Raw genomic sequence first — 18,782 nt, 5'->3', positions numbered from 1 at the left:
GAAACCCTTGAGCACAGTTCGGAGCACTCATCTTGAGCAAAGTTCAACATTCACATCCGCTGCATCTTACATTGGTATCAGAGCTTTGGCAATCACTCAAGGAAAGAACCACATAATATTTTTTTGCTTGTTGCGGTCGCACATAACCCAACTCCACTTGGCCATGTCGATTCCTAATCATGTTTTGAAGAGTAACAAGAAACCCAAGAAAGAAGGTCTTGTCCAGCTTCCCCTTGTTTCTCTTTTCGCTCATTGAGAGCGGACTGTGCACTTAGCGGCCGGCCAATCGACGTGAGGTGGGAAAAAGCAACCTTGGTGTGAGCGCAAGGCCGCCAAGGGGTGCGCCCATAGGGAAGTTCCGACTAAAGCTGCCCAACACTTGGAGGATTCACAATGCATTTCATGTGAGTCTCTTGAAACCTTTTAAAGGTGATGTGCCCGAAGATGGGGAGCCTAATGAGCAACCCGAAGTGGAAGAAAACGAGGAGATCCTTGTTCCAGAACAGATATTGGCACATAAGGACAGGAAGATTAAGGGTAAAGTGAGAAGGCGGTTTTTGGTTAAATTCAAGAACTATCCTGCATTGGATGAAGTGGATGGAGGAGGAGGACCTAGCAGATACTCCTCAGATTGTGAAACTTTACCTTGAAGCTTTTGGTTTAGCATAGTGTATTCCAAATAGAACCCCAAATTCAGCTTGGTCGGATATCTGGTGCAGTGGGTATGCACAAGAGGGGAGTTACTCCGCTCCTTTGTCAACAGATGCCTTGATTTTTGATATTAGAGTCATTGATGTCTCTTTCAGCTTCAGGTATACTGAGAGCTGAGAGTATTCTGCTGTATGACTTTATGAAATGCAATTCCAAATAATATGAAACTGATTTGTTCTTGACTTGTTTAAGTGCAAGAGCTGATAGACGAAATGACTGTAGCATTTTGGTCTGAATGATCTCGATAGACATGGTTGCAATAGGGATTAGTCAATCGGACATCTATGAGGTCTTGAGTGGATCTAGATGCGATCGCTAATTGCATTGCCGATAAATCATGGTCTGAGATCCGAATGAATGTTGAATGTGAATTTGTCATGTGATGTCTTGTGATGTCAAGTGATGTCCTGTGATGTCGTGTGATGTGACTGTCGATTTGGTACATGTGCTAGATATGTGTTCCTAGTGCGTCGATACTAACAATCAATGTCTGCTAAGACAGTTTATGGCTTCTGTCAATTTTGCAGGCATAATCGAGGGCGATTACAATGCTTTCAAGAGGGGGGTATCTCACAAACTTGTGACGTGGCAGCCAATAAGCATACACACACACCCCTTGGCAGGAACAATCCCGAAAAATGGGACGGGCGGAAAATGCTGACGTAGCACTGTCGTACGATGTCCCCTGAAATTGCGGCAGCCTGTACGGACAGCCACGTGGCGGCAACTGTACGGATTTCCCTACACCAAAAGGGGCTTGCTTTTTCTACGCAAAAAGGGGCTGATTTTCCTACGCAAGGCTTGATGAAAATCCTACGCGAATATTGCTTTTCTGGCTACACAATTGGCAAGAGAAAGAGGAGAGAGAGAGAGAGAGCTTTGCTTTAATTTTTACAAGCAAAGCTTGTGAGAGGCTTTTGATTTTGAAGCTTTTGGGGCACTGCTTTTAGCATCCCTTGTAAATCTATATATTAGTAGTTTGGGCTCTCACTTCTCAGAGCATCTGGACGCAGAGTCTGAGAGTGAGTCCCGACTACTCGCTTGTACTTTGAGTTGCAAATTAATACAAAAAGAAATACCGAACGGGGCGCCAATCTTTGGGGCCAAAATCTCTAGGCACGGAAATCCGCCAGGCCAGTGTTGAATCAATTGTGAACTGTGAACTGTTTTCAAGTGAATTCTTGTGGTGTCGCGATAGAATCTCGACTTGGAGTGTCCCAAGTCTGTTACACCCTTATTTTCTTGAGCAATCCACAACAGTACTTCTCGATCTGTCCTGACAATGGCACAAACCTATAGGAGGATACTAGCAACAGTGCGGCCCAAACCTGTTTATTGTACTCTTCAAGATTTGCACAGTGTTTAGCATTCAACTCGTGCCATTCTGCCATCGCATCCACTTCAAAAGTGTTTGTAAGCCATGCAGATGCAAAAAGCTGTTGAATTGGACCCACGTTGTAGGGGCTTGACCCTGATTCAACAATGCGGTGTCACGGGAATGGGCACCACGCGCCAACGGAAAAGAACAGACTGAACAATTTTAAGCACTTCAATTAACAACTAAACTGAAAGAGATGCACAACACACGAGACGAGGAGTGACGGAGTTCCACCCCAAGAGAGCACAAGCCCCAAACCTTGGGGCCCCTTTCGATACTTCTTTATATTGCTTCAACTCAATACAAGGTAGTACTCCACGCTCTGCACCTTCACCCGGAAGCATGCCAAAGAATGAGCCCATGGCACATATTTAAAGGTCCTTGGCCTATGAAAAGCAGTTGCATAAAAAGCATCAAACTCAAAAGCATCTGGTCCCAAAAACTAGCGTGAAAAGCTGCCAACGCAAATTACAGAAATCTATACATCTGCCACGTCATCAATGTAAAACACGGAAATCCATACAAGTGCCACGTCAGCATGTTAGTGCGTTTTGCAGGCTATCCGTACAGCAATCACGTCATCATCTTCTACGCTTTTTTTTTTGCGTGTTTTTTTATTTTTTTTGCGCGTGTGTTGGTCTCGCTTTTGTTTTAATGCCTTTAGGTCCCTTGGCCCCCATCGGACGGGGTCCCATAAGTTAATAGAACTTCTTCCTCTGTTGTTGCTTATTAGGGTTTAGGCCCCTCGACCGGGATCTACATGTTGGCTCCGTTCTTCAATGGCTCAACACGTCAGCAGTTTGTGACATCCCTCCTGCTTGAAAGAAAGTAATCATCCGGGATTACGACATGTCTGCAAAACAACTCAAGTTAGCTCAAAATTTTCCGAGGGACAATCAGTTTTCTCATTCCAAATTGAAGCTCTTAATATCTTGGGTCGTCGGCTTCCCAAAAAAATCTCATCGAATAAGGAGTCTCATTCCATATTGGAGCTATTGATATCCTAGGTCGTTGGTTTAAATCTCATTCAACAAGGAATATTCAGTGGTAGGCCCATCACAATGCAACACAAATGCTCACATATGCATGTTACAAGACATAGAAACATAAAGTCGTCGACGAACACTCCCCCCGCAAATAACCATCCAAGTCCGGGCCATGAGTTGTTCAACGACTCCCTCATCACTCCTCCCGCATAACCTAAAAAGGTCCGGGCCAGGAGATATAGAGGCCTTTTACAACCAAACGCCTCCCAAACAACAGCCTGTCACAAATGGGAGCGCATAGCAATATAGAATATACTCGGATAAATAGAATTGATCGCTTAATACTGAAGCCAGAGGATATAGAGAGAGAGAGAGAGAGAGAGAGAGGATCGACACAGTACTGGGGACTAGAAGATGGGCTGATCCCCCCCCCTAGTAGTATCTTTATTACTAAGGACAAGTCTATACAAGCACTTGAACCGAAAGTATTACCACGTTCGTTCTAGAATGAGACTTGATGGTTCGCGAAACCCTCGGCTTCCTATTCCTAGGGCAAAACCCTATTCCAAGGAACTTCCGTTCCTTATTCCAAATCCTCGAGAATCATAGTTCTCGCCTCTGGATCTCACCTTCCAGACTCAGGGCATGGCATCCCTACAACTCTTTTCCGACTCTGTTTCTAGAGTCCTCTTCCTGCAGAATAACTCCGCTTTCCTGGACACGAAGTCCTTCCCTTGGGAATTCAACTTCCGGATCACATCTCAAGAGTCTATCTTTCTTCGATCCGTGGATCTGCTTCCCAAACTTGGGTACGAAACCCTTGGGCTGATTTGGCTCTAGTTCCTCAGAGCGCTTTCTCCTGCAGAGGCTCATGCCTTCCTCTGCTCCTACTCCTTCACTAAGAGGAAGTACACTTGCAAACAAATACTCAAAGTTCATAACATAAAAATCGTTACCTTCAAAGTCTCGACGCTCGAAACGCAACTCGGTTCTCGAAAAGCAATTCCCCGGAAGAGATCTCTTCATAGAAAATCCTCTCTTCCAATCCTACACACAAAAGAGGTGTGTTCTCCGGTTCCTTCTCGTGAATCAGCCCCGTCTACGACGTTTATGGGCTGAAAACAGAGAAAAACAGCAACTTGTCGTGATGGAAACCCGCTCCATAGGCACTTCTTCGCGAGGGAACTCGCGCACTGGGTCTTGGCGACATCTAGTACACTTGGGGCAGCCATGGGCACATCTTCTTTGCGGATGTAATCTGCAGCATCATCTTCTTCTTGCAAAAACTGATCTCCTCCTCTGAGTGAGAGCATGTGATGCTTTTATAGCTCCTGGCCACGGCACGAATAGCTGAGCGCGCAGGCTACTCGCGTAGAGATCGAAGCCCTTTTTTTCTTTTTTTTTTGCGTTATTCTCCCAAAAAAAGAGAGAAAAATCGTTGGCTGGTTTATACTGCTTTATTTAATCATAGGCTTCCCACTTATTAAGTGGGCGGTCGGTCACCTTTTAAAATGGTCTAAATTTGTCCAAAAACTCAATAAAACCTTATAAGTTAAAAACAATGCTTTCACAGCACTTCCCAAGCGTCCCTGGATGCAATCACATGCACAGTTGCAATGCAGACATAGACTTCCTCGCGGGAAAGCATCTGCTTTCCCAAAAAGCAATTCCGCTTCCTTAGAAAGCATCTGTTTTTCCTCAAAGTTTCCTTTGAACCCATCTTCATTCAAGTGCTTGCTTTTCCTTGTGCACAATTCTAACACAGTTCGGAATTTCCAATCGACTATGGATATCCTCTTTCCGATGCACCCGTGACCCACCTTGTGACGCATCAGGGATACCCATCACCTAGTCCTTTCCTACCGAACTTACGGTACAATCTCCTTCACGATGCTCTATGTCACCCATCCTATGACGCATCAGAAATGTCCGCTCTCGGATGGTCGGATACTTCTTCCCGATGCTCCCTGTCATCCATCCGATGTGACGCATCAGAAGTACTCGTTCCTGGTGGCCTTACAGATATTCCCTTTCACAGTGCTCCCATCATTACTCTGAACGACGCACTAGGAATACTCTGTACTTGGATGTCTCTAGTGAGAAAAACCCTCTCATTTAGAATTCCAATAATTCATTTATAATTATTTTTCTTGGGGTCCCAAGCGAGAAAACCCTCTCACTTATAAATCCAATAATTCATTTAGAATTATTTTCTTGTCGGATAAAGCCAATTTAGCAACAGCCTGCGTCGTTTGGAGGTGCCAAGAGAAACCACTGCTCAGACTACTTCTTAATACCCTCCCCCCCCCCCGGTAAATAACCATCCAGGTCCGGGCCATGAGTAACAACAATACTCCCCCCCCCCTCTGTAAATAACCAGAAGGGTCCTAGCCATGAGTATGAGCAAGCATTCTCAAACATCATTTCTCACTACTCCACTCGGGAGTAAATCACCAAGCAGTGAAACCAATATTAAAACCAAAGTCAAAACAATTCAAATCTGCACCAAGACAAGTGTAAAACAAATACCATCCATTTCAGACAATTTCCAAACAAGATCACCAAACAATTTCTCAAACAAAGCTCAAACTCAAAAAGCTATATCGACATCAATCGAGCTCGAAAGATGACTGGTTTTCCACCCTGAACATTGCACCAAAATTAGGGTTAGATTTCTTCCATAAGGTTGTAGCCGACCAGAGCATGGTCCATAAACTCTTGAATAGTCGAAACAAGCCTCGACACGCAGTGTTCCTGTGACGGTGACGGTAGCCCCAAGATATACCAATCACACAAGACCTCCAAGGTTATCAGTTCAAAAAGAGACACCGGTTGAGAGATGTCGAGGAATTTCAAGCTTTAATCTGCTAGGGTTTTTGTGGCAAGCCTTTAAGGATACCCCAGTCTGCCAGAAGTTGCAATCTGAAGAAAGATGTTTAAAGGCATGTAACTTCGGGGAAAAATTTCTTGAAAGCTTGCGAAGTCCTTGGAGTGTGCGGCTTGGAAGCTATAGACTTCCACCACTGCATGGCCCTGCATCTGAGAAAAACAGTGACTCGAAAAATCTTTGATCCTTCTCTTGCAAGTGATCTTTATGGCTTATGCCTTGTAAGACAGAGCGATGAAGACGGGAGCGCGCCCGATGCGCGATGGAGTAAGGGTGGGAGCGGCTAATAAGTCCGAGGTCAGGACAAGAAGCTTCTGTAATATAATTTCCAGTAAACTTTGAAAGCGCCACCTTGCTCTGTCTGTTGTTTGGTAGGACCGGTATGCTTTCAGAAAAGCACACATGTAACGGGGACGGGCACCACATGCCAATGGAAAAGAACAAACTGAACAACTTTAAGCACTTCAAATAACAACTGAACTAACAGAGATGCACAACACACGAGATGGGGAGTGGCGGAGTTCCACCCTAAGACTCCAAGAGAGCATTGGCCCAATAATTGGAGCCCCTTTCAGTCTTTTCTTTATATTGCTTCAACTTAGTACAAGGCGGTACTCCACGCTCTGCCCTCACCCTGAAGCATGCCAAAGAATGTGTCCATGACACATATTTAAAGGCCCTTGGCCTATGAAAAGCGGTTACATGAAAAGCATCAAACTCAAAATCATCTGGTCCCAAAAACTGGCGTGAAAAGCTGCCAATGCAAATTATGGAAATCCATACAGCTGCCACATCGGCATGTCAATGCGTTTGGTGGGATGTCCGTACATTTTTCACGTCATCATCTTCTACGCTTTGTGTGTGTGTGTACGTGTTTTAATCCCGCTTTACTTTTAATGCCTTTAGGTCCCCTGTACCCCATCAGACAGGGTCCCATAAGTTGGTAGGACTTCTTCTTCTTCTGCTCCTTCTTCTAGGGTTTAGACCCCTTGGCCAGGATCTGCAGGTTGGCTCCGTTCTTCAGTGGCTCGACACGTCAGCAGTTTGTGACATGCGGTCCACCGTTGAAGCGCATTCCCTTTCAAGAAAGTGGCAACCTTGCGTACCTTCGACGACTCTCTCAAGTTTCCTCCAAGATAAGTTGCATCAAACTGTTGTATGAAGGTCAAAGCCTTCAGTTGATCCTCAATTTCCCTGAAAGTTTCAAACCTCACTCTCTGTCCACCTTCCTTGTAATCCCTAGGCTGACTCAAAGGAGTCAAATTGTCATGAACACGTGCCCGTAAAAGTGGCGCTCCAGGATTGTCCATTCCAGCACTCGCATCACCTGTTTTGCCTGTCATATCTACATTTTGGGCATACGGCTACGAAAAACGAGCCATACCAAACTGTGTTCCAAGCATTCCAAATTGACCATAGGCATCCTGAAAACCTGGGTGGACACCCATTTTCCCATACATAGGGTTAACCATGCTTGGTTGCATTGTCACAAACACAATCCCTAGCATATAACCTGTGGAAGGTCCAATCATACCTTGAAACACTGAACCACCTCCAATGTCACGTGCGCACTACAGTTCTTCTGCTCCAATCTAGCGTCGGTCTTAGTTTAGCATAGGACCTAGACTGGCACTTTGTGAGCCTCTAGCAAGACGCGTGTCACAAACGGGAGAGTATAACAATATAAAATACATTCGGATAAATAGGATTTATCATTTATTACTGAAGCCAGAGGATATAGAGAGAAATAAATAGAGAGAGAGATAGAGAGTGAGAAGATCGACACAATACTGGGGACCAGAAGATGAGCTGGTCCCCCCCCGTAATAGTATCTTTATTACTGAGGAGAAGTCTATACAAGCACTTGAACTGAACGTATTACCACGTTCGTTCTAGAATAAGACTTGATGGCTCCCGGAAGCCTCAGCTTCCGATTCCTAGGGCAAAACCCTATTCCAAGGAACTTCCGTTCCTTATTCCAATTCCTCGAGAATCAAGGTTCTCACCTCTGGTTCTCACCTTCCAGACTCAGGGCATGTCATCCCTGCAACTCTTTTCCAACTCTCTTTCCAGAGTCCTCTTCCCGCAGAACAACTCTGCTTTCCCGGACACGAACTCCTTACTTGGGAATCCCAACTTCCGGATCACAACTTGAGAGACTACCTCTCTCCGATCCGTGGATCTACTTCCCAAACTCGGGTACGAAACCCTTGGGCTGATCTGGCTCTAGTTCCACAGAGCGCTTTTCTCCTGCAGAGGCTCATGCCTTCCTCTGCTCCTACTCCCTCACGAAGAGGAAGTACACCTGCAATCAAATACTCAAAGATCATAACATGAAAATCGTTACCTTCAAAGTCTCGACGCTCGAAACGGAACTCGATTCTCGAAAAGCAATTCCCCGGAAGAGATCTCTACATAGAAAATTCCTCTCTTCCAATCCTACACACAAAAGAGGTGTGTTCTCGGGTTCCTTCTCGTAAATCAGCCCCGTCTACGACGTTTATGGGCTGAAAACAGAGAAAAACAGCAGCTTGTCGCAATGGAAACATGCCCCGTAGGTACTTCTTCGCGAGGGAACTCGCGCACTGGGTCTTGGCGACATCGGGTACACTTGGAACAGCCATGGGCATCATCGGCAAACGTCTTCTTTGCAGGGTGAACTCTGCAGCAACATCTCCTTCTTGTAAAAACTGATCCTTCCCTCTGAGTGAGGGCATGAGATGCTTTTATAGCTCCCGGCCACGGGCACGAATAGCTGCTCGTGTAGAGATCGCGGCCGTTTTTCCGTTGTTTTTTTTTTATTATTTTTTATTTTATTTAAAGGCTGTTGTTTCGCCAAAAAAAAGAGAGAGAAAACGCTGGCTGATCTGTTGCCTTATTTATCGGATGGCTGCCCACTTATTAAGTGGGCAACCGGTCACCTTTAAAAATGGTCTGAATCTGTCCAAAAACTCAAGAAAACCTTATAAGTTAAAAACAATGCTTTCACAGCACTTGCCAGGCGTCCCTAGATGCAATCACACGCACAGTTGCAATGCAAACATAGACTTTCTCACGGGAAAGCATTTGCTTTCCCGAAAAGCAATTCCACTTTCTCAAAAAGCATCCGTTTTTCCTCAAAGTTTCCTCTGAACCCATCTTCATTCAAGTGCTTGCCTTTCCTTGTGCACAATTCTAACACAGTTCGGAATTTCCTCCCGACTATGGATATTCCCTTTCCGATGCACCCGTCACCCACCTTGTGACGCATCGGGAATACCCATCACCTAGTCCTTTCCTACCGAACTTACGGTACAATCTCCTTCGCGATGCTCTATGTCACCCATCCTATGACGCATCAGAGATGTCCGTTCCCGGATGGTCGAATACTTCTTCCCGATGCTCCCCGTCACCCATCCGATGTGATGCATCAGAAGTACCAATTCCTGGTGGCCTTACAGATATTCCCGTTCTTAGTGCTCCCGTCATTACTTTGACTGACGCACTAGGAATACTCTATACTCGGATGTCTCCAGTGAGAAAAACCCTCTCACTTAAAATTCCAATAATTCATTTAGAATTATTTTTCCTAATGTTCCAAGCGAGAAAACCCTCTCACTTATAAATCCAATAATTCATTTAGAATTATTTTTATGTCAGATAAAGCCAATTTAGCAACAACGCGCATGCCCATGCAGTTCATAGTAGCATACCCTCTCTTGCACAGTACAGTTAGTCAACATACAGGCAATTACCGCATACGAAGCACCTCTTATTAGTGGGTTACAAACTTAATAATAAGTGACAATTTTAGCTTTATTTGTCAAACATCATAGAGGCTTTAAGTTTACTGCTTGACCCAGCATGGAGATCGCTATAAAGGTGGCCTCGGAGGGTCTCTCTCCGGGCAAGAAGGAAGAAGCAGCAGCAGAACCAGAAGTCAGTACACGAGTACCTCAGCAATCGCCATGTCGCAGCCAGCCATTCAACGCTTTCACGCTCAGCACCTTAGCGTTTTTTAGAACCATCGCAATAGCAAGACCACACCAGAATTTTTCGGCCCTATTCAGCCAGCCTTTTCTAGCCTCAAAAACCAGCGTTTCCAGCCAGCAGCATCAACGATTCCAGCACTCCGGCACCCCAGCATTTTGGTCTCTCCGTCGAACTTTGACGTCTTTCCCTGATACCTGCATTTTGCAGGCAAGTACCTTCAGCATCTAGCACCCCTTGGCTCCTGCCTAGCTCAGTGTTTGGATCATCATTACCTCTGTACCATCAGCATCCCCAAGCATTCTGAAGGGACTTTCAGCATTCAACCCCACAGTACCATCAGTACTAAGCACCTTCAGTACCCGCAATACCAAGAACCAAAGTACCCACAGTACTCAACACTTAGCCTCTCAAGTACCAAGTATCCAATACCTAGCATCTCTAGCAAGTACCCATCAGCATCTCAACATCTAAGCATTAGCATCATTGTATCAGCATTTTGTGCAAGTAATAAAGAAAGTACTTGCTCTAGCAACAAAGCAAGGGGTCCCTTGAGGGTCGTTGGGTCCCGACATGCCATGTCGTTCTATTCTCTCCCTATGTGTCTCTCTCCTTCATTGTCTTCAATTTAGTTTCTCTTTTCAAGTGAAGTAAAGTAACCTTGTGTTTGTGCAGAGTACTAGATCCGAGCTAAATCCTTAAACTCTTCCGCTGCACCTGACATACAAAATAAACAGGATATGAAGTAGATAGCGGAAGGTCTGACGCATAGTCTATTCATTACTCCCTTGACCATTCACAAACGGTTCCTGTCCAAGTAAAGCAAATTGCTTGGGATCAATGGACATTGGTGGTTGCTCAATCACATGGGCTTTCCCTCGAGCATCATGACACCTTTGTGCATTGGAAATCTCCTTTTCTTGCAACGGCTTAGTCATGCCCTGTGTCGAAGCTTGAATATCATGTGTCCGAGCCTGAATTCTTGTGTAGGAGCCTGTAAGAACTCCTGCATCCTTGGATTGTTGGCCAGCTGTTGAAGCATTTCCATGTCACCACGCAGTTGAGCTTTGAACAACCTGTCCTCTTCTTGAAGAATTGAAGGAACTTTCTCTATGCCAAGTGAGGAAGATCCCTCTTCAGGTACTTGGTCTCTCTTCTCTGCCAAAACGATAAGCTCTGTGTTGCTTTTACCCACAACAATCCACGCTGCACTTTTTGAAGAAAAGGCGACTATCCCGTGATGGAACCATAAAACCGGCCAGTACACAGTAGAGGGCAGTACTTGTTAACTTCACACAGAGCACTGAGAAGAAAACAGAGTACAGCTGCGTCCAGCGACTAGATTGTCACTGCGCACATGAAGACCGACACATTGTAGGCCCCAAAGACGGGCGTCCCTTTTGGTATTTCCTTATTCAATTGAAAATAGACGATTCGAACACTTAGATGAAACTCTCACCAATCTGTTCAAACCTATTAAGGGCTGAAATCGCAGGTTTCCGATCTGATTTCGGTAGCATAACGACGCCAAAACCCCTATAGGTCAAAAGTACACGTCAAGGACACACTCCCTTGCATTTTGAAAGCTTTCCAGTGAGCTGCAGGTCAATTTCAATGTGTTGTAATTCTCTGTTTTGCCACTATCGGGTGCCCAAAACCTTGTATGCAAATCCCAAGGCTTTCTCGAGGCTCCCCTGGTGATTTCTTGTAGTTTAGGTGCGGAACCCTCAGCCTGCAGAAAAACACAGTAGGCTGTAATTTTCTATTTTGGATTGTTTTGAGCGGAGCGAACACGCCCACGCATGTCTCAGGTGCTCCCGCACAATGGGACAACTCCCCTTTGAATTGGACGAGTTTTCACGCGATAAAACTCTCCGTTTTTGCAATCCTTCGCAATGGAACTATGCCTACCTGTGGGGACCTAGCAATCAGCTAATCCGGTACTCATTCAGAAGGCTCTTGCCTTGGCAAACGCGCATAAAACCCCCAGAACTGTACATGGTCAACTGAGAAGCCCAATTAGTGGGGCATTACCATATGTGCAAAGGGGAGAGAGAGATGCGCGAGAGCAAATTGTCGCGCTACATGCTACAAGGGAGAAGGCATTGAGGCAAGCTTTCCATTAAAGTTGTGATAACCTGCACCCACTACTCACACACAAACTATAGTTCACAACTTCACAATGAGTAAAATCAGACTCCACCCTCAATTTTGGGCGCCCCCTCTTGGGAAGAGCTTCTGGAGGGTGTTGGCTTGCAGGTTGCTCTCCTATTGCCATGTGTCCAGTTTGCCCCTTTGGCTTAATTTCCTAGTACCCACCAACTTATAAAGTTGTGACTTGTCGAGTGGCCAAAATTCCATTTGACGTACACAGGCTTCCATACTCATCAGAATTCAGTGCTAACTAGCCCGACCAGTTCCTGGCTGACCGACCTAGATTCCCGATGTGAGAAACGCATTCAACCGCAGCCATTTCACATTGGCCATGCAATGTCCACTTGCACATTTTCAAGGGTTTCGAAAAAAGTAAGTAAAAATAAATAAAAATATGTAGTACATATTTAAAGAAAGCAACAAGAAAAATACACCTCCTAGTGACACTCACAGCACCACTATTCGCACATCAACGAGGAAGGCGTCATTTGAGATTGTCGCCATTTTCTTTCAAAAAGGTTCCACCGATTCTATGCACCAAGGACAAGATTTTCAAAGCAAATGAGTACACAAAGGATATAGAGGCTGCCTTTGCCAAGGTAAAGGACGCTATGCATAAGTCTCAAGCATGGCATAAGAAGGCAGCTAACAAGCATCAATGCAACTTGCAGTTGAAGGAGAATGACTAGGTGCTTCTTCGGTTTGAGAAAGTACGCCTATGAAAGAGGAAGGGTGGGTAAGGAGACGCTTTTCCCAAAGCTTAGTATGCAATACTATATGCCTTTCCAGTGTAAGATGCAGCGAAAGTGAATGTTGACCTTTGCTCAAGATAAGTGCTCCGAACTGTGCTCAAGGGTTCCTTTTACTTAGGGAAGGGAGAGCCTTCCGTTCCTTTAGTGAGAGAGTGCAATGGACACAAACAAAGTGAATGGACACTGTGAATGAAGGTGCATGAGACTGAGAGTAGAGAGAAGAGAATACGACACCGGGAAGTTGTCAAGCCCTCCTCCAAGGGCCCCACTCTCGATGGCGAGAGTGGTCTACTATTGATTGCACAATCTGGTACAAGACTCTGATGCTAGCTTGAGAGGCTATGACGCAATGAGTGGCTGACGAAGGTGAATCTAATGCTAAAACTGAAGCTTGAAATGTTGGCTTAATGGCTCATGAAAAACGCTGCCTCCAGGTCCCTTTCCGTCGCTGATTTGCTGTCCAAAAACGCTGCAGAAACGCTGTCTTGCTGGTCACTTGCTTGCTGAAAATCCCCTGCTGAAAACGCTGGAATCCCTGCTGAAAAGCGCTGGCAAAAATGCTCATGGAAGCGCCAAGTGCAGGGCTGAATTTGCTGATGCAGAATCGCCAATGCAGGGGCTGATAAGTGCTGGAGTTGTTGCTCAAAAACGCCAGGCTGCTGGGACCCTTGCTGAAAACGCCAGGTTGAAGGGGTCCTTGTTCTTGCTTGAGAATTGGCCTGTTGAGCAATGCTCCTGCTGCCTCTTCTACCAGATAGTGCTAGCCCTAGGTTGCTTGTATATTTACTTAGTCAAATTGCCCTACCTAGTTCCCAACAAAAGTCACTTAATAAATAAGTGAAAAATGCAAAAATAGGGAAAATAGGTTTTAATGCACTGGAAAATTCCCCTGATGGATTTTGATGGGAATGCTGATGATCATGCTATGTGCAACCGGAGGATATGCATCTACTCTACGTGTCTGGTCATGCACGGTCTGTGACCGTCAGACTCACAAAAGTGCCAGATCACTTCCTATTCTAGACTGACTTGATTGAACTGAACCCTGGTCATGCTGTAGCTTGTCCACGGACACAAGGTTGGATGTGTCATGTGACATCCACATTCTAGAAAAGATAAACGATGTATCCTTTCAACTAACGTTGCCAGATACTTGGAAGATTCACGATGCAATTCATGTGACAAAGGTGAGGTGTCAAAGGATAGGGAACCAAAGAAGCAACCAAAAGTGGAAGGAAGACCAGCAAGTCTCATTCCAGAACAGGTCCTTGTACACAAGAAGAGCCTCATAAGCCAATGTCAACCATAGAGAAGCAAACAATTGATTGAATCCCACCCAAGTATGTGGTGTATGTACATTAAGCAATAAGGTCGACCACCATTTGTGCATTCCCCTTTAACAAAAGAGCCAGCTTTCTTGATCTAGAATGCTTTGCAAATCTTCTATTTTTGTGCACATATATAACTTCTCGTTCTATAAGTATAAGGTTGAGGCCAAAAAAGATGCAGCCTACAATTTTTGTGTATGCTCCACTACCGGCATCCAAGTTCAAGTTGGAATCGTGTTCATGTTTTATATAAGTGGAAAAAGGACCGAAAATATAAGATACTTTTACCCATGAAGTGTCAAAATAGCACAATGCAGAAGCATAGATGCGAGACACACACGGTTGCAGACGAGAGAGAGAGAGAGAGAGAGAGAGAGAGAGAGAGAGAGAGAGAGAGAGAAGCCAAGTTTGAGATTGCTCCAATTAACTCTGACCAAACGGATACAAAGTGATAGCCCGAGGGGCTAATTCCATAGAAAGTTATCGGACCCTACATATATAAATTGTGGCAAATACATGAAATGCCTAACTAAATCAAAAGATTATAAACTGGGCAAGTTCGCATGAAATGCATAATTTTAACACCCCCTCTATAGCTCAAAGACTATAGTGGACTGAAGTTGATGAAATAGTCAAAGCCGAAGCGACCATGGACACGCCAACACCCTATAAAGCTTGGAGAATGCAACTGTCAGTCATTCTTCACGTAATCAATCTCAACCAACATGGCTTCCTTCCACTTCGACTGACAAAGGGCTTCCTCAATAGTGAGGATCTTTGTTTTGGATACATAACAAAGCATAGTTCATCGAGAATAAAGCTTTGTCCATCTTGGAGCTTTATCGAAATTGAGTCTCTCTCAAATTACCAATACTACAACAATCTGAAAAACACTTCTATACTTTGGATTATTTTAAGGGGGGTATCTAAAAGTCACCGAGAAAACTTAACAAGTCGCTCACTAGGTAGAGAAGCACCCATAAGAGCATCAACAATAATGTCTAAAAGATCATCCAGTGTTAACTCGATAGAGATATGTAACAAACTGCTGACGTGTCAACCTACTGAAGAACGGAGCTACCGGCTGAGGGGCCTAAACCCTAAGAAGAACAAGTAACAAAAGAAGAAGTCCTACCGACTTATGGGGACCCCGTTCAATGGGGCTCCAAGTGACCAAGGATTAAAATAAGGCAGGAACTGCACACACACGCGCAAAAAAAATTGATGACGTGGCAGATTTTCGATAATTGCGCTGGCATGATGACATTGCAAGCTGTACGGATTTCCGCGTTTTGCGTTGGCTGATGACGTGGCAGGATGTACGGATTTCCGTGATTTACGCTGGCAACTTTTTGGCTTTGCTTTTGGACCAGATGCTTTTGAGTTTGAAGGCTTTTTACTGTAAACTGCTTTTCGGGCCTAGGGCCTTTAAATATGAGGTTAGGGCTCATTCTCTGGCATGCTTCCTGGAGAAGGTGCAGAGTCTGAAGTATCGGCTTGTACTTTGATGATGCAATATAAAGAAATACCGCAAGGGGCACCAAGGTTTGGGGCCAATACTCTCTGGGATGGAATTTCGCCACTCCGCGTCGCCTGTCGTCTCTCTTTCTGTTCAATTGTTATTGAAGTGCTAAAAGTCTGTTCAATCTGCGGTCTTTTCTATTGGCACGTGGTGCCCGTCTTGTGACAGGTTTGCAAACCATCCTTCGGATTTTTAAGATCTAAAACTAGAGAAGAAGGTTTATCCAAAGGAAAGACTCATCCGGAGGATCTTCAAAAGTAAATCAAGAGTTAAAAGTAGTAAACTTTGAAACAAATCCCTCTTGGAAGACACACATCCGTTGAAGAGAATATCTCAGCTAATCATAGTATCAATTTAAGGTCATAAAGATAATAGCCTTTACAACAACTAACAAAGATCATCTTGTTGGACCTAGAATTAAGTAGCCTTCTCTGCTTTCGAGGAACATGGATATGGAAATGGTAGACATCCGGGAGTTTGTCAAGGAAGTGAAGTCGTAGGAAAACAGCTGAGAATGGGCAGTTGTGCCTCTGCCACAATGACCAAGATAATTCCATGCTTGAGCATTGTCAATGCCATCTCAATGATGGTCCTATTTTTCTATTTCACGACTCCATTCTTGGAAAGAGAACGGGCATTTGCAAGCTCATGAGTGTGAAATTGTACGCATAGTACCATATAAAAGCATTTGAGGCAGTCTTTTACTCCTTTCTTCCCTTCTCAACAGGTGTATGCTCACGAAGATCTTAAAACTCTCACCTTATGCTCAAGACAATACACCCAAGTTAAACAACTGAGGGATGAAGTCTCCATAGGTCCACACAAATCGACACTTTCATTGCGTGTAGGCCAACTTCCACGCCGCCCCACCAACACCGGGGCCCGCGATATAATGAGGGCTACATTCTCATACAATCAATCTGTCTATATAATAACCCTCATTAATTCAGGTAAAATATATTTAAAGGAAGAATTTAAGCAAAGTATGACATCGATGTTTCAAGATACCCAATTACCCCCATAACGACCTAATGCTGATCTTGACAAGCAAAGTATAAGTACACATCCCTTCATAAGTTCAGAAAGGTCTGAATTTACGAATTATAAGGGAGGCTAAAACACTCACAAAAACACAACAGTAAGGCACACAAGAAAACAATAAAGAAAAAACTAAATCAGCTTACTTGTTTTCAAACAAAAACTAGATAAAAACGGGTTTAGGCAAAATAACTTAGAGAAGCTTACTTGACTGAAACTTGAAACAAGAAAACAATCACAGAGACTTAATCCTACAATTCAGTCTCCCCACAACAACTTCCAAAAGAGCATAAGAGAACGTCTAAGCACCCAAAGCTAAAAACATTGGCATCGCACATACCTTTTACCAGAGTTGACAAATACTATACAGGAATGATTTGACAAGGAAAAAGAAATGAATGTCCTAGATTAATTTATAAAATATTACCTGCATCCTTCACCCTCATCATATGGGGAGTAATCTTGTATTTCATCCCGCTTCACACAGTTGAACATTAGTGCTGCAAATGACGCAAAAATGCCTGAAAGAAGACAAAGCTAAGCCAGCTAAAACTTTCTCACGTTCTTGGTTTAGCTGAAGATGGTTAAAGATAATCTCAAGGAACACCAACATACAACTACTAGCTATGATGGGACCCACAAATCAACCGGCTTGCTATAATGCCACAGACTCTTTCAAAAGGTGATAAGAATAGAAGAGGCATGGACTCCTGACCACTAAGTTTGAGGATAATCATATTCTTCTAATTCACTAAGATAAAATTAATTTCTAAACGTGCACAATGCCCAACGTTCAAAGATAATCATGTGTTTTTAGTGCTACGATGATATCAATTGCTGAACATTCACAATGCCTTTGGCGAAGTGACACTGCAGTTTAAAACTGCAAAGAAAGTGGAACAAAGGTACCTCCATAAAGAATTAAACGACTCCAAAGGAGTGGGCCACTGTGATAACCAGACACTAATTAGCTAAGGCTTGTGATACAAGACATGCAATGACTGATGTGTTCCTCTATTAATTGTCTCAATAAACCATTTTGCTGGTGTTATATACAGTGCATAAATTTCGCATGTGTGGAAGCTCAACTCAATAAGTCACTCTTCAGATGCATGTATGAACTACAGACGAAGTTGTCAGATGTCAAGAGAAATGCTTCATATTTCATGCATGGGTATGGTCCAGTAACCTATCCGATGAGGTGATGATGGTCATATCAGTGGTGATGACAAGGAGATGCGATGATCAAAAGACCTGTTGCCACAATTATCAAGTAGTCACAGAAATGCATCCATCTCTCCATCTCTCTCTCTCTCTCTCTCTCTCTCTCTCTCTGCAAATGTGCGTGTGTGTTCATGAGGCGCTGACCTGGAAGATAGTGGACAAATTGGACGGTGGAAGAACTGCAAGCGACCGCATCCACCCAAAACCACCATCCAGCTCCGAAGAAAGCTCCCGCCATGCCCGGCCCAAAGATACTCCATAGCTCCGACCATTCCATTCTAATGCAATCGCAAAAGGAAAGATCTGTTTATCTCTGCTGCAACTTCGAAATCAAGCAAACCCCCTCGTGGCAGCAATTACCAGCCTCCCAAAGTCCTGTTTGAACACCTGCACACACAATAATGTGCAAATATGTTTTATGTTTTAGATACAAACATATCGTATGTCTCTTTTGTGTGTAACTGCTATGGATGAGGGATACCCCATTTTGGCTACTAGGTAGCTACATATTGGCTTCGACTAAATAGACATCAATTAACTACCCGATTCTAATGGATATCCCCCACCCCTTCCATGTCACACTGGCGTCGCCGACCTTGCCCTGCACAACGTGCGAGCTGCCCCTTCTACAGACACCCCTCGCATCGCCTCGCTCACCCCCTTGTTATTCAACCTCACGCCCACACGTCCCCTTGCCTCTGAGGTCACCCTACTGCTGCTCCTCATCAGCAGACGGCACAGAGAGAGAGAGAACCCCATCCCACCCGTTGTACCAATTTCTCTCTCTAGCCCTGGTCCTCCTATGGAAGCCGACGCGAAGGCAGTTACCACCA

The 18,782-nt window shown here is 44.5% G+C and overlaps 1 protein-coding gene across 1 annotated transcript in view; it reads right to left on the bottom strand.

Moving 5' to 3' along the window:
• Positions 1-18,356, bottom strand: part of LOC147432102 (transmembrane 50A-like protein) — a 55,125-nt gene extending 36,769 nt beyond the window's left edge. Inside the window, exons 1-2 of the mRNA XM_086492111.1 lie at positions 18,094-18,356; positions 17,153-17,246 (exon numbers count right to left, since the gene is read on the bottom strand). Of these exons, the coding sequence (XP_086348237.1) occupies positions 17,153-17,246; positions 18,094-18,226 (227 nt within the window). The 5' untranslated portion in view covers positions 18,227-18,356. The remainder of the gene's footprint in view (positions 1-17,152; positions 17,247-18,093) is intronic.
• Between the last annotated feature and the right edge of the window lie 426 nt (positions 18,357-18,782).

This window comes from Adiantum capillus-veneris, chromosome 20, assembly GCF_014529385.1.
Source record: "Adiantum capillus-veneris isolate H3 chromosome 20, ASM1452938v2, whole genome shotgun sequence".
NCBI lineage: Eukaryota > Viridiplantae > Streptophyta > Polypodiopsida > Polypodiales > Pteridaceae > Adiantum > Adiantum capillus-veneris.
The sequence above is the reverse complement of the archived record's forward strand: the minus strand, read 5'-3'. Positions and strand labels throughout refer to the sequence as shown.